We start from the raw sequence: 15,234 nt of genomic DNA, 5'->3' as shown, positions 1-15,234 counted from the left end.
GGACCGTTCTGTCAGCAGCCCGACATTTACTGGCTGTGTCACCAGGGCTCCGATATTTTCTTAATAGGAATAAATATTATTATTTTGTTTTATAATCTTCTGCAACTTCATTTAGTGCAATGAGCCTGGGCCACTTTTCTAATTAAAAAAAAAAAAGAAGGATTAAAAGTCCTGTTTCCAAACAGGCAATTTCAAAATAAAATATAAAGTCTCAAGTACAAAGTTCAAGTTATAACTGACAACATTTAATCTGTCAGGATTCTCCACAGATCACCAGCCACAAAAATCTGAATCAGAATAGTCTCAGAACTAAAGGAAGACTAACAAGTTACATGTAACAAACTCCGTTAAAAACAGAACCTTTACATCTTAAGATACGTCAACGTAACAAAGAGAAGAGGAAAACTCCTTGACCATGGTATCAGAGGCCATTCCGATTTTATTCATCAACATGACAATATTCAGTTAGCTCAATTCGGGAGGTTTTAAAACAGAAGGAATTCTGTAAATGAAACCCATTTTCTAGGTTCTTGAGGATTCTTTGATACTCACTCAAAATTTTACATGTAAATTTGTCAAACTCACAGATTTTAAAATAATTCTTTTGCCAATAAAAATTTTAAAAAGAAAAATTTTCCTCAAGTGATTTCCTTGAGGAATTTAGGCTAAATGTAAACATTCTTAATTCACGGACCAGATTTTCTATTTTTTCCTGTAACAAGTGAGAAATATGTACCACAAAAGCTAAGACTTCAAACTACTATGAATGTACATTAATACTATGAAACTATTCAACTCCCAGAGGCAATGTGAACGGCTCCACTGTCCATCCTGACTACAGGGATAAATGGGGAAGCCCTGATGGATAACAACGCAAGCCCATGGAGGTCGTGTACTTTCCCGGTCCACAAGAAAAATGGAAAGTCTAAATTCCTCACTGTGCCATGGTTAGTGCTCGATTATCAATTAAAAAGCTGGCAATTCCAGCCCACCCAATAGCACTATGGAAAAAATAACTGCAGATCTGCTTCCATAAAGATTATCATCAAGAAAACTGTACAGATGAAAAAAAAAAGAAAATGATGAGGGCAAAGAATGTACAGATGTGCTTTATACAATTGATGTATGTATATGTATGGATTGTGATAAGAGTTGTATGAGCCCCTAATAAAATGTTTTAAAAAAAAAGAAAACTATAGAATTGTAATGCATGAGGTCATCATCAGTCGGAATCAAGTGGGTGGCAATGAATTTGAATTTCTGGTTTTGATACAGAGGCTAACAGGTGGAAGGATCGCTTCTATCTGGTCAGCAAGACCAGAATAAAAACTGACGCGGAGCTGAAGCTGACAACATCAACTTGACAGATTGGGAGGCACCTTCGGAGACCCCGAGTGTCTGTTAACGGGGGACGACTTGAAAGAGAAGGCGAGCGTGGCTGCAGAGCTCACAGCGCACAATCCATGTCACTGACCTGCTCGTGTGGACACTGCTGAATCAGTGTATGTGCTGCAGTGTATACTTGCAGCAACAATAAAAAGACAATACATTATTACAAAAAATCTGACACTCAATCAGGAAATGCGAGGCCATTTTATATCCAGGATTGTCTCCATATGCTTTTCAGAAAGAAATCTCACTTAATAGACTATTTCATAACTGGACACCAGCTACTACTGTTAATGAATTTCTACATTAAAAAATTTTTGAAATAATAATCATTGGCAAAAAAGACAAAATAAGAAAAAAAGTTAAACTTACCGCATTGGCACGCTGATCCCAATCATGTTTGTCATCTGACAAAATTTCCCTGATTTTATTTAGTGTTTCTTCGAGTTCTCGACTAGAATAGATCTTAAAGAAAAGATTCAGAATTATAACACAATTTCTTAGCATAAATAACAGCAAAATTATACAAGATTATATAAGATTTTTAAAATAACGTTTCAAGTAATAAAGTTACTTTATTATTTCATTGAGAAAAACATTAAATTATAGGTAATATTTTAAAATTCTTGTCTTTTTATTTTACCTATGTTTTTCTCCCATTTACTATTCTCCTTGTTAAGAACTTTAAATGTTTTCTTAAAATGCTTTGTAATTTAAAAACATTATGTAAGCATTCAGATAATTAATAAAGATAGGGCTAATTTCTCAAAATAACATCAGGTATATAATATAGTTTATTTCAGTCATACACTTACTACAAATAATTGATAAAATGCTAAAGGATGTGTTTTAAGTTAGGCTTGCGTTTTGTTTGTATCCCCTTCCCTGCAGTGTCACGAAGCCAGGACAGCCACATATTTTGCTCCTCTGGAGCCATTTGTTAAGCAGCTAGAGGCTATGATTCTTTCGTTCATTCAACAAATATTTACCTAATTGGAGTGTACTATGCTAGACATTAGGGAAACTAAACTAACATGAGCAGAAACCCTCTAAGTATGAGCTAATATTTCCATTTTTAGATGAAGAAACTCAGTAACTGTCCCAGAGCTGCACAGTGTGGTAGGTAGAGCCGGCTGACAAATTCAGGCAACAGTGGGAAGATGTTCAGGTCAGTCACAGCAATAATTAAGAGGCCATCCGGAGAGGACCGATCATCTAAGTGAATATTACAGTAAGGCCCATCAAGTGGCGCGTATTGAAGGCACGTAGGCCACAGCCCCTCCTTCAAAGAGCAGTGAAATATAACTAAGTTTTACTTAAGGCAAGGATTCGGAGAAAGCCTCTAAAAGCATGAAGCTGCGGAGTTAGAGATCTTGTTGCTTACGCAAGAGTGTTCCACAGGCATAACGGAAGGTGTGGAACATTTGCAAGGTGGAGGCCTGGAATGGGTGACGGAAGGTTGGCTGTAAAAAAAGCACTGAATAAAGTATAAAAAACACCCTCCAGATAACTGACTAGACCTTGGTATCAGGGATATCCTTCAGGTTACTAGGGTGACAGCTTTCATTGAACAATAAAAATTGTTCAAATTCAGTATGTTTTACTGTTGCTACTCTAACACTATCTTTTCCTTGTAAGAAAGACCTGTAGAATACAACAGGAAACAGGGCAAGGAGTATGTCTTTCCTTTAAAAAAAACTAATAATATGTAAAACATCAGAAAGATGGGCCCAACAAAGAGATAATGTAATACAATCAAGACAGAAAAGTCTCTAAATCTTTCCAACAACTTTAAGATCTAGGTATATTAAACTGCTTATAGGACAATTTTTTTTCTTTCAAAGATCTGAAAAAGTGAATATAGAGGGTTAAAGATGGTTGACAAAGATAGTTTGTGGGAGATTAAACTGGTTTAAACCATCCTACAGAGTAACATCTAATTTTAACCCTGTGACTCGGCAGTCTAACAGAAACTTATGCATATAATTTAGACTATATGTACATCAAGAATCTTTTTAATGTTTTGTTTTTGTTTTACATCAAGAATCTTCATTGCAGCACAGTGTAGAATAGCAAAATGTTAGAAACCTAAATATGCATCAGCATCTACTCATATTTGTAAAACAAAATATAATCAGTGAACAAACCCAAATGTGAAATTGTTTGAAATACAATATTGAATGCAAAGCCAAGTTGTAAATTTATACCCATCCGTGCATATGTTCATTTTGCATGTCAATTACTTCTATGCAAAGACTCCCAAATTTCTATTATCAATTAATCTCCAGTATCTTTCTGAGCTCAAAACACTAATTCAGGAATCTAAACCCCAAAACCAATGTAATATGATTCAACAATATGGATCCATATTGTTCACTGAAAGCATCACTTAAAATTCAAGTAGTCCCAACCAATGACAACTGAGTAATAAATTAAATATTTTATTTATGTAGTTACTTAAGAAGAATAAGCAACAAAAATAGTTATAGAAACAGGCATGCGAGCAATATGCATGGGTAATGCCACTCAGCTAAGCTTCTTACTTGAATAGAAGGAACGTCAGTAAAAGCTTTAATAAAATCATCTTCATCAACTGCTCCTGCACCTCCTTCCTTAGATGCACCTAAAAATTTTAAGATAATTGCTGTTTAATGTAAATTTAAAATATTTTACCACAAAGAACATAAAAATATAACCCTTTCAATATGAACAAAAGTATCATTTTAAAGAACATTCTATTTTACAAAAAAGGTAGTATTATTACTTGAAATCCTATTTGACAAATTTAAAAAATGTATTCTCTCTAGGAAAAGAACTCATGTACTTTTTGCCCCTAGAATGAGTCTTGGAGGGTACAGGTGGTGTTTAAATGTTGAACTCAAGTTTACATAGATCTATGAAGGGGCTTTAAAAAGTGCACGAAATTTTTCATTACCTTTGCCCCTGGTATTTCTTCATGTTGAGAATTTAACAATAACAAACAAAAAAGCAAGAAAGAATCTAACAATCAAAATGAACTTAAGTTATACAAGACATCAATCTCCCTTCTAGAGTCAATGGACTTAAAACCCTCTAAACACATCCCCAACGAAGTTTTAACACCTGCCAAAGGAAACAGTTATACTGAAAAATTGGATTTGAAAAATCAACCTCATCATAATAAAAAATATTAACATCTCTTAAAGTATTTAAAAAGTTCAGCCTACAAAAGAAACACTTGTGAAGAACTTGGAGAGATTTAACAGGAGCAAGAAATGGACTGCATGATATCACAACATGAAAGTTTACAGCAACATAAAACTTCAAATTAAAGGTCAAAACAATAAGTTTAATGATCTGAAGAAGGAAGGAATGTACACTTGCTTTAAAAATTTCAATTAATAAAAGTGTTAAATAAATCATAAAGCTATTACTTATATTTTTAAATAATCAATTAATGACTAAAACTAAGCAAGCACACAAATTCCAAATCACTTGTATGAAATAAATTAAGAAAATCTGGAGCCATCTTATAAAAAGTATTAAATTAAAGACGAATCATTAGCTAGCATGAATAGTGCTTATGTACACAAAAATGCATACAGATCCCAAGAGAAAACAAGGATATAATGGGTACCTCAAAAGGAGCATAAAAGTCTAGATTTTCACGAGTTTCCTCACACCTTTCACGTTGTTTGGCTAATGTCACTTTAACAGTACTGTTTTAAGAAACCTGTCCTTCTCCAGTACCTCCCACGGTCAACAGTTCTCATAAAAACAACCTACTGTCAATACTCGCATTTTGTTCATTTACAAACCACTTTCTTATAAATTACTTTGTTAAAATAACAAGTATAAGGACAAACAACTAACACCTGGGAAGCACACACTTCAACTGGTAAAGTGTGCACGTGGGCCAGTGCACAGGACAGAAGTTTCACCACGGGAAGGAAAGAAAGAATAAAGGAGAGATGAGTTTGGAGCGTTGCTACAATAGATGCTATTTATGAGAGATACCACCCAAGGAGCATAATGCACCTCTAATATACTATACAGCCTACAGCCTTACACCAATTCTAAAAACCTTACAGAACATCAAAATAAACTTTACAATACAGAACATCAAAATAAACTTTAAAAACCAGCCAAGAAAAATGCCCTTGATGAAGGACATAAGTAGGAAAGGCTCACTTAATAGCCACAATTAAATTTAATCACACTACAAGAAGCTCCAAATATTACTAATGCAGCCCTAGAACTACATCACATTTTACAACTCATTCTTTAATATGGCAAGAAAGGGCATCATTTGAATAGTTGGTCCCAATCTGCCTCGCTTTTACCTCTGAGAACCACTTTACTTTAAGGAAAATCGCTGCTAATCGGAGTGCATGGGTACACGGATGGTGTAATGATCAAGGTCATGCTGAGCTCCCTCATCTGCAAGAAAACCTTTTAAAAATAGGATCTAAGTTGTGCCTAATGTTTCCACTCACTTTGGTCTTGATTTTATGGCCAGTAAAGTATTTCCACATAAGGGAAGAAGCTATCAGTAAATCCATTTACATCACAACCATCATCTGATTTTCCGACACAGCTCTTAGTAAAATACTATAAATACTTAAAAATGTGATAAAATACTTTTCACGCTAGCAAGGAGGGTGGATATGACAGTAGGAGAGGAAAAGAGGGCAATGGTCCCGGACGGCCAAGTGTTACTGTAAAAAGGAGAAGATGCCCACCACTGGAAGAGTTTAACCAGTAACATTTAAGAGCAGGAGCACACCCAAAGGTTGGCTTCCAGGTAACTAGAGCTCCCTCCAATACAACTGGGTCAACCACTGCATTAGCGCGTACTATTGGGCAGGAGCAAAACAAAAGAGCTTTGTCCAGTTGGCTAGCCACTCCAGAACAAGGGTGTTATGGATGGAACTGTGTCCCCTGCAAATTCTAGTCTCTACATGTTGTAAATCCTGTTTCTATGCCCGTGTTAGCCCATCTGGGAATGGGTTCTCTTTGCTATGTTAAGTAGAGAGGTTGGTGTAGGCCTGTAGGGTGTAGCTTGAGAGCTATAGCAGGAATTAAACAAGCACTAACAAGCAGAAAGGAGAGGAGAGATGATGACAGGTAAAGATCGCCACATCGAGAGTGCCCTGGAGAAGCTCCAAACCTGTAAGGACATTTCGCTACTATTGGAGAGAAAAATCTTTCTCCTAGATCCAGAATTGGGGCTTCAAGCCTCCTAAGCTGTCAGAAAACGCGTGTGTTCGTTGAAATCATCATCTGTGTTATAGCAGTACTGGGTAAATGAAACAGGGAGCTGACACTTTTGCTGAGTTAGTGAATAAAGTAGATGTTGCAGGCCATTTGATATCTGCTGTAACAACTTAACTCTTGTAGTAAGAAAGCAGTCAGACCATATGTAAAAGAAAATGAGGTTGTGTTCCAATGCATTTTATTTATGGACACTAGGCTTTTAATTTTATGACTTTCATCTGCCTTAATATATTTTCTTGTTTTTAATAATTTAATTAGATTTTTTAAGTCCTTAGCTTATGGACATAGCAAAAACAAATGGTTGGCTAAATTCTGACAAACGTGGGCAGTCTGCTACACCTTGCTCTGTAATTCACTCCAGGGTGGCATGTGCGTGAGAAGAGTGTGGAGGCACAGCCGGAAATGCTATTTGCGTCACACCATGGTTTCTAGTGTGCCAGAATAGCTAGAGGGGAACACTCCCCTCCAAAACTTCTCAAATATGATATTATGAGGTTCTGCCATGTAAAGCATTTCTTAAGCATCAAGAGAAAATATCCTATTTCATCCTACTTATAAGGGGAAGTGCTGTACACAACAGTAGTATGTTTCAGATACAGACTCAAGAAGAACAAAATTTCAGAGACGGAAAGGGGCACATTCTCAAGCTATGACGAAGAAACTAGCACTACAGAGAAGGACAAATGAAGAAATAACCTGGGGAAAATACAGGCTGAAACCTAAAGCTAGGCACAAGTAAGCTATCAGCTTGCCCGAAAAGAGACATGTGCCACTTAAAATGCTAAGAGCCTTCTGGACCCCTAGCTTTCTAAGAAAGACACTGAGCTGGCACAGTGGACACTTCTCACACACACAAAAGAATGTCTTAGAAGGTAGAGCCTAGAGACCAGGGTAGATTACAAACAGAAAATTCTCATCAAGGAATGTTCACAACCCCTAAAGACAGGACTGTGAGAACAGGTGCCTGACTGGATTCCAACGTGATGGTGTAATGACTATGAACTGGGCCGCTGCCGTCCACAAGGTCAGCAGTTCAAAACCACCAGCCGTGCCAAGGGAGAACTATGACACTTCCTACTCTGGTAAAGAGTTACAGTCCTGAAAACCTACAGTTCTACCTTGTCCTATAAGGCTGTTATGAGTTGGCATTGACTTGATGGCAGTGAATTTTTTTTTTTTTACTATGAACTTCCTGTTCCTCCCTCTTTAGAACAGGGACATCTACTATACAGTAATCCTATCCCCATGTCACTGCTGCATGTTGGGTATGTGGGGAGTAGGTTACTTCATTTGAGTTCACAGGCCTGGGAAGAAAGCAGCCACACCAAAGGAACCGTCTCTACATTTGGACCAGAGGCAAACCAGAAGACCACAGACGTGCAGACTGATACTGGAAGGCTTTTGGGGGAAATGGGTTCTTTATGTTTATATATGGGAGGCATGTGACTATTGCATTAAGAGGATACAGTGCAATAGATTAGTTCCATGGCTGTCTGCGACATGTTTCTCATTCATGGATATAAGCTCCTTCTACAATGTGATTCTGTACCTCTTCCCAACCAGACGCAGAATTCTGAGCCCAGAGTAACAGAATTAAGAGAAGACTTAGGAGAAGTTTGGTGGGGCCCCTGATTCATGATTCTCAGTGACCTGGAGGGAAGTTCCTATAGTTTCCAGTTTGGCTCCCAGCACTCCTACCAAGTTCAGAAATATGACCACAATGGAAGGTAAGCTTCACAGGAAAGCAACGCATTATGAATTGAAGATCTCAAGAAACTATAGTTTAGAACTAGATATTAAAATAGTCTAATATAGAGTATAGTACAGATGTGCATATGCTTAAAGAATGAAGAATGTAATCACTAAGATAACCAATCTACAAATGAGCTTTAGGAATGAACAAAGTGGGTTAAGGGAAGAAAAACTAAAACAACTTCCATGAATAAGAGAGGACTTTAAAAAGTTTATGGAAAAAACTGAAATAAAAGACAATGGAATTTACCCACAAACATTTGAAACTTCTTTCATATATATCTAATTAGTGACTTAAAAATTCAATAGAGAGATAAGATGTGGGTTGGGGGCAATATTTAAAAGGAGACATGAATTTTCTACAGATTCAGCAAACAGAATACAACCCAAGTAGGATACAAAAAAAGAAATCCACACCTAGTTGCTGTGTGGTGTAACTGCACAGCCAGACAGAGTCCTTAGAGAAAAATGGTATCACCTAAGGGGGTGGAGAGAACTTGACAACAGACTTCTCAAAATTAAGGATATTAAACTAGAGAGATAAATTATCTTTCGACTTTTGTCAATCTAAGATTGTGTAAATGGAGAAACTGACTTTCAAGAGAAGAAATATTTGAAAGAATTAAATGCAGTGAAAATGAAAACAAGACCGCCGTGATCTGCAGAGTAGGTGAATTGTTTAGACCGGAAGTCAGCAAACTTCTTGTTTGGGGCCAGAAAGGTAATGTTTTATGCGACACAGTCCATCTGATCTCTGTTACAATTAATCAACGTACGGCAAACAGCCCAGGTGGTGTAGCAGGTTACACAGTGGGCTGTCAACCACAAGGTGAGCAGTTCAAAACCCTTAACCATTCTGTTGGAGGAAGATGAGGTTGTCTACTCCTGTAAAGAGTTAAAGCCTCACAAACCCACAAGTTCAGGTCTACCCTGTCCTACAGGGTCACTATAAATTAGAATCCATTTGAAGGCAGTCAGTTCAGTTTTGGTTTATTTACAAAACGAGGCAGTAGGGTCAGATTTGGCCTGTAGGCAATAGTTAACTGTACACTGGTCTATATAGAAAACCCAAAGTAACATACAGCCAAATTATTAAAAACTAACTACAACATGTTGATTATAAATCAAAATACAAAAATCAATCAATATTCTGTAAGTTAGCAACACATTATTTTAATTTTAAAAGACTATATATTTTTTCTTTAGAGCTACCTAGGAATAAACCAAAACAAAATAGTGTAAATAAATAAATAAATAAATAGCCCCCTCTCCCCAAAAAAGAATTTATCTTAATGAGAAATATTAAAGAATACCAAAATAATGGAGACATACTGCACATTCATGGACAAAAAGGCTCAGTATTTAAAAACTGCTCAAGTTGAACAACCAAATGTGGTGAAGAAAGCTGATGGTGGCCGGCTATCAAAAGATATAGCATCTGGGGTCTTAAAGGCTTGAAGGTAAACAAGCGGCCACCTGGCTCAGAAGCAACAAAGCCCACATGGAAGAAGCACACCAGCCTGTGTGATCACATGGTGTCCAAGGGATCAGGTATCAGGCATCATCAGAACAAAAAATCTTACCATAGTGAATGAGGCGGGGAGTGTGGAGTGGAGACCCAAAGCCCATTTGTAAGCCACTGGACATCCCCTTAGAGAAGGGTCTTGGGGAGAAGACGAGCCAGTCAGAGTGCAATGTAGCAACGACGAAAAATTCAACTTTCCTCTAGTTCCTAAATGCTTCTCTCCCCCCACTACCCCCTTCCGGCGTGATCTGAATCCTACCTTGCAAGTCTGGCTAGAGCAGAGGATGTACACTGGTACAGATGGGAACTGGAAACACAGGGAATCCAGGGTGGGTGATCCCTTCAGGACCAGTCGTGTAAGTGGCAATACTGGGAGGGCAGAGGGAGGGTGGGTTGGAAAAAGGGACCTGATTTGAAGGATCTGCGTGTGACCTCCTCCCTGGGGGATGGACAACAGAAAAGTGGGTGAAGGGAGACATGGGACAGAGCAAGATATGACAAAATAATAATTTATAAATTATCAAGGGTTCATAAGGGAGGGGGGCGTGTTGAGGGAGGGGGAAAATGAGGACCTGGTGCCAGGGGCTTGGGTGGAGAGCAAATGTTTGGAGAATGATGAGGGCAATTAATGTACAAATGTGCTTTACATAATTGATGTATGTATGGATTGTGATAAGAGTTGTATGAGCCCCTAATAAAATGATTTTTTCAAAAGCTGCTCAAGTAACAATCAAGCCGCCAAGAGTTTCATGAGAAATGTATCAAGCTGATTCTCATTTAAATGAAAGAAAAATGAGCTAAGCATTGTTGAAAGCCCAACATATGAACAGGGTGGAGCAAGCATTGGTTTGTCCTAGTAGATATCAAAGTTTTTGGTAAGCTATAATAATTGTATCATCAAGGTTTTGACAAAGACAGACCATCTAATAAAATGACTAAAAAAGAAAGTGTAAAAACAGAAACATATGAAACTTAGATACAAGACAAAGCACTAATTCAGATCAATGAGGAAAGCAGAAACTACTCAATAAAAATGTCCTAGAAATCCATAAGATACCAAGACAATAAATTATCTATTTAAAATATTAATATAAAAGCATTTCCTAATTAGATATTAAAATATAGTACATTCTCATTTCTATAAAAACATGGGATTTATCCAAATATAAATCATCTCCAAGAAATATTATAAATTCCAGAGAAACACTCTTTCAAAAAAAATCGCATAGGCCCATGCTTATAACTTGAGAGGGAAAAGTAGGGAAATATACATATTTACTAAAAATGTGTAGGGAAATATTAAGTAAGTGGGGGAAATCTCCAAGACCAACAGTTCTAACTCCAGAGCCCTGAATGGAGAGAAAGATCAGATGAAATTGTCTTAATGAGAAGGACCTAATGATGGTGGAATGTACACGTGAATGAAAGCTTACACTTTCTAGAAGAAAGGGTCCCTCTCTAAATGATACTATCATGAGAGCAAAGCATCTGAGATCTTGGGGTCATAGGACTGGCATTGGGGAGAGGAATCCATTAGAAGCTTGGTGAATAAAGAAAAAGAAGGAAGAACGGAAGAGAAAGAGAGCGATTGTATGAGATAAGATAGTATCAAGAATCAACAGACTTGTGATACTATTTAGTACAGACGCTGCATTTTACTATTCCAACAGAAGAGGGAGTTCTAAAACTAAGAAATTGTGTAGTTCATGTTATTTGTGTTGCAGGTAAATACAATAATTTAAACAAAATAATGTAACATCTATACCAGGCTTTATAAGAGAACAAAGAATGAAAAGTTGTTCTATTAATGAAAGTAACACACTTCAAAAAAATATCTCCAGAAGCAACACAAGAAAAGAAAAAAAATTAATAACATGAATACATAAGGATTGAATTAGTATTTATTTGTAGGTGAGAAAGAACATACTTGAATAAATCAGAAATCTTAAAAAATGAACAAATATGAAAAAGGTGGAAAGATGGTTGACTAAACAAGGGAGAGAAGTAAAAAGATAAATATTAAGAGAATAAATATAAAATAAAAGTACAGTAGGGCAGGAGGAAAGTCAAGGGAGATGGAGGAAAGAGCTAGGAGTCAAAGGGCATTCATGGAGGTCTAGACAAAGACATGTACATGCAAATATATATAGGAGGATGGGGAAATAGATCTATGTGTCTATATTTATAGGTCAAGTATTAAGGTGGCAGAAGGACCTTGGGCCTCTACTCAAACACTCCCTCAATGCATGAATACCTTCTTTTATTAAATTGGAACTCTATGATGCTCACTCTCCCGACACAACGGCTGGAGCCAAAGTGTGTGAACAAGTAAATGTGGTGAAGAAAGCTGATGGTGCCCGGCTATCAAAAGAGATAGTGACTGGGGTCTTAAAGGCTTGAAGATAAACAAGTGGCCATCTAGCTCAGAAGCAACAAAGTCCACATGGAAGAACACACCAGCCTGAGTGAGCGAGTGGTCCCAAAGGGATCAGTTACCAGGCATCAAAGAACAAAAAATCATATCATTGACTGCACACCTCCATGATAGGATCGCTGAAGACAAATGGGTGCATAAGCAAATGTGGTGAAGAAAGCTGATGGTGCCCGGCTATCAAAAGAGATAGTGTCTGGGGTCTTAAAGGCTTGAAGGTGAACAAGCGGCCATCTAGCTCAGAAGCAAATAAGCCCACATGGAAGAAGCACACCGGCCAGTGCGATCACGAGGTGCCAAGGTACCAGGTATAAGGCATCATGCAAAAAAAAAAAAAAAGATATAAGTGTGTGTATGTATGTGTATATATGTGTATATGTATATATGTATGTATATATATGTATATATATATCATATTAAATGAAGGGGGAAGTGCAGAGTGGAGACCCAAGGCCCAAGTGTCGACCAATGGAGATCCCCTCATAGAGGGGTTTAGGAGAGGAGATGGGTTAATTAGGGTGTGAGGTAGTATCGATGAAGAACACAGCTTTCCCCCGGATCCTGGATGCTTCCTCCCCCCAACTACCATGATCTGAATTCTACCTTGCAGGGCTGGATAGGACAGAGGCTGTACACTGGTACACATGAGGGTTGGAGGTACAGGGAATCCAGGGTGGATGATACCTTCAGGACCAAGGGTGTGAGGGACGATGCTGGGAGAGTGGAGGGTGAGTGGGTTGGAAAGGGGGAACTGATTACAAGGATCCACATGTGACCTCTTCCCTGGGAGAGGGACAGCAGAGAAGGGGGGAAGGGAGACTCCGGATAGGGCAAGATATGACAAAACAACGATGTATAAATTACCAAGGGCATATGAGGGAGGGGGGAATGGGGAGGGAGGAGGGGGAAAAAAAAGAGGACCTGATGCAAGGGGCTTAAGTGGAGAGCAAATGCCTTGAGAATGATTGGGGCAGGGAATGTATGGATGTGCTTTATACAATTGATGTATGTATATGTATGGATTGTGGTAAGAGTTGTATGAGTCCCTAATAAAATGTAAAAGAAGAAAAGAGAAAAAAATGATTAGGGCAAAGACTGTACAGATGTGCTTTATACAATTGATGTATGTATATATATGAACTGTGAAAAGAATTGTATGAGCCCCAATAAATTGTTAAAATTAAAAAAAAAAGTACAATATAAGAGAGAATATTCTGTGAAAAAGAAAAAAAACAAGGAGAACAAAGCAGAATATCAAATGTAGTTTTAAAAGGATCAAGGGGAAAAAAGAAAAATGTTAAAAATAAGAATAAAAATAAATTAAAAGGATCACAGATCTCCGAAAGTTAAACTTTTTATAGGACCCAGAAAGTCCACTCCTAACCTATGCATGAGAGCTTCAAAAGAGATAATAAAAATTTCCCACAAACTTTTTGAAGCCCTTTCATATATCTAGGCAGGATGAAAACATAGGTTCATTGTAGTATTATTCATAATACTAAAAGTTGAAATAACACCTGGTACCTGTCAACTGATGAAGGGCTAAGTAAAATATGGTATAACCATGTAATGGAATATTATCCTGAAATTCCAATACATGTTACAATGTGGAAACAAAATGCCAATACATGCTGCAATGTAAATCTTGAGAGCATTAGACATAATATGTCACATTGTATCACTCCATTTATATGAGATCTCTAAAATAGATAAATCCATATAGACAGAAAATAAATTAGTGCTTGACAGGAGGTGGGGTGAGGGGAAAATAGGGAGCAGCCACTAATAGGTACCACTTTCTTTACAGAGAGATAAATAGTTCTAAGATTACATAGTGGTAATAGCCGTATTTCTCTGAGTCTATTCTAAAAAAAATTAAAACCTTTAAAGGGTGAATTTTATAATATTTGAATTACATTTAAATAAAGCTGTTCTTAAGATGATCAAAAGAAATAGCAACCAAATGAATCAGAGAACCTTGGTTGGGTAGCACTTGGAATAAGAAACCCACTCACTGCCCTGGAGTTGACTGACTCAAGCAAACTGTAGGACAGAGTAGAACTGCTCCACCCAGTTTCCAAGACTGTCAGTCTTTACAAGATCAGGCACGCCTTGCTTCATCTTTCACACTCAGAGACTGAGTATGGTTAGCAGCCCATGTTTAACCCACTCACTGCATCACCAGGGCTCATTGCATATAGAACCAAAGTGGGAAGATAGAATCAGTTAAAGGAAGTGATGGAGTTTACAGACCACTAAAAGGCTACAAAAGAAGTTAAATAATTACAAAGAAATCACACAAATTCAGAATGTAGGTTTTCTAAAAAACAATTGGCCTACACTCTGCTACATGTCAGTGTCATGGTGGCAAAATTGGTGAAAGGACCATTTTAGATAAAATGATGGAATTTTTTACACATACTGTAACAATATTATTGCATGATTAAGTTTTATTACACATGTTAAATATGTAGGGGCAAAAGGTCATAATGCAGTTACTTTGCAATGGTTGCAATTAAAGAAAAGGCTATATGTAGAAAATAGTAAGAGTTAAAGAAAATATAGCAAATTGCTGGTTATTAAAATCTAGATGATGAGTTTCACTGTACATTGACTTTGCTGTATGCACAAAACTTTTCATAATAAAAAGTTTTGGGCACACAGTCAATACAAAGCTAAAGTAGGAAATATTAGAAACTGATAAAAATACACATATTGGTGTTCCAAGTCAATGAAAGAATGTTCTATTTAATTGCATAAGGCACAAGAAAGAAAATAAACACCATCACTGCTGCAAAAAATAAATTCTAGATATACTGAACAAACTAGATGTAAAATATTAATGAACATTTTAGGTATGTTAAAACTTTGGAACTAGACA

General features: G+C 37.1%; 1 protein-coding gene across 2 annotated transcripts in view; it reads right to left on the bottom strand.

Moving 5' to 3' along the window:
- CLASP2 (cytoplasmic linker associated protein 2) overlaps positions 1-15,234 on the bottom strand; it is a 174,822-nt gene that overhangs the window by 91,768 nt on the left and 67,820 nt on the right. For both annotated transcript variants that reach the window (XM_075547082.1, XM_075547084.1), the window contains exons 9-10: positions 3,933-4,012; positions 1,762-1,854 (exon numbers count right to left, since the gene is read on the bottom strand). In XM_075547082.1, coding sequence (XP_075403197.1) covers positions 1,762-1,854; positions 3,933-4,012 — 173 coding nt within the window. The remainder of the gene's footprint in view (positions 1-1,761; positions 1,855-3,932; positions 4,013-15,234) is intronic.

This window comes from Tenrec ecaudatus, chromosome 4 (genome assembly GCF_050624435.1).
Source record: "Tenrec ecaudatus isolate mTenEca1 chromosome 4, mTenEca1.hap1, whole genome shotgun sequence".
Classification (NCBI taxonomy): Eukaryota; Metazoa; Chordata; class Mammalia; order Afrosoricida; family Tenrecidae; genus Tenrec; species Tenrec ecaudatus.
The sequence above is the reverse complement of the archived record's forward strand: the minus strand, read 5'-3'. Positions and strand labels throughout refer to the sequence as shown.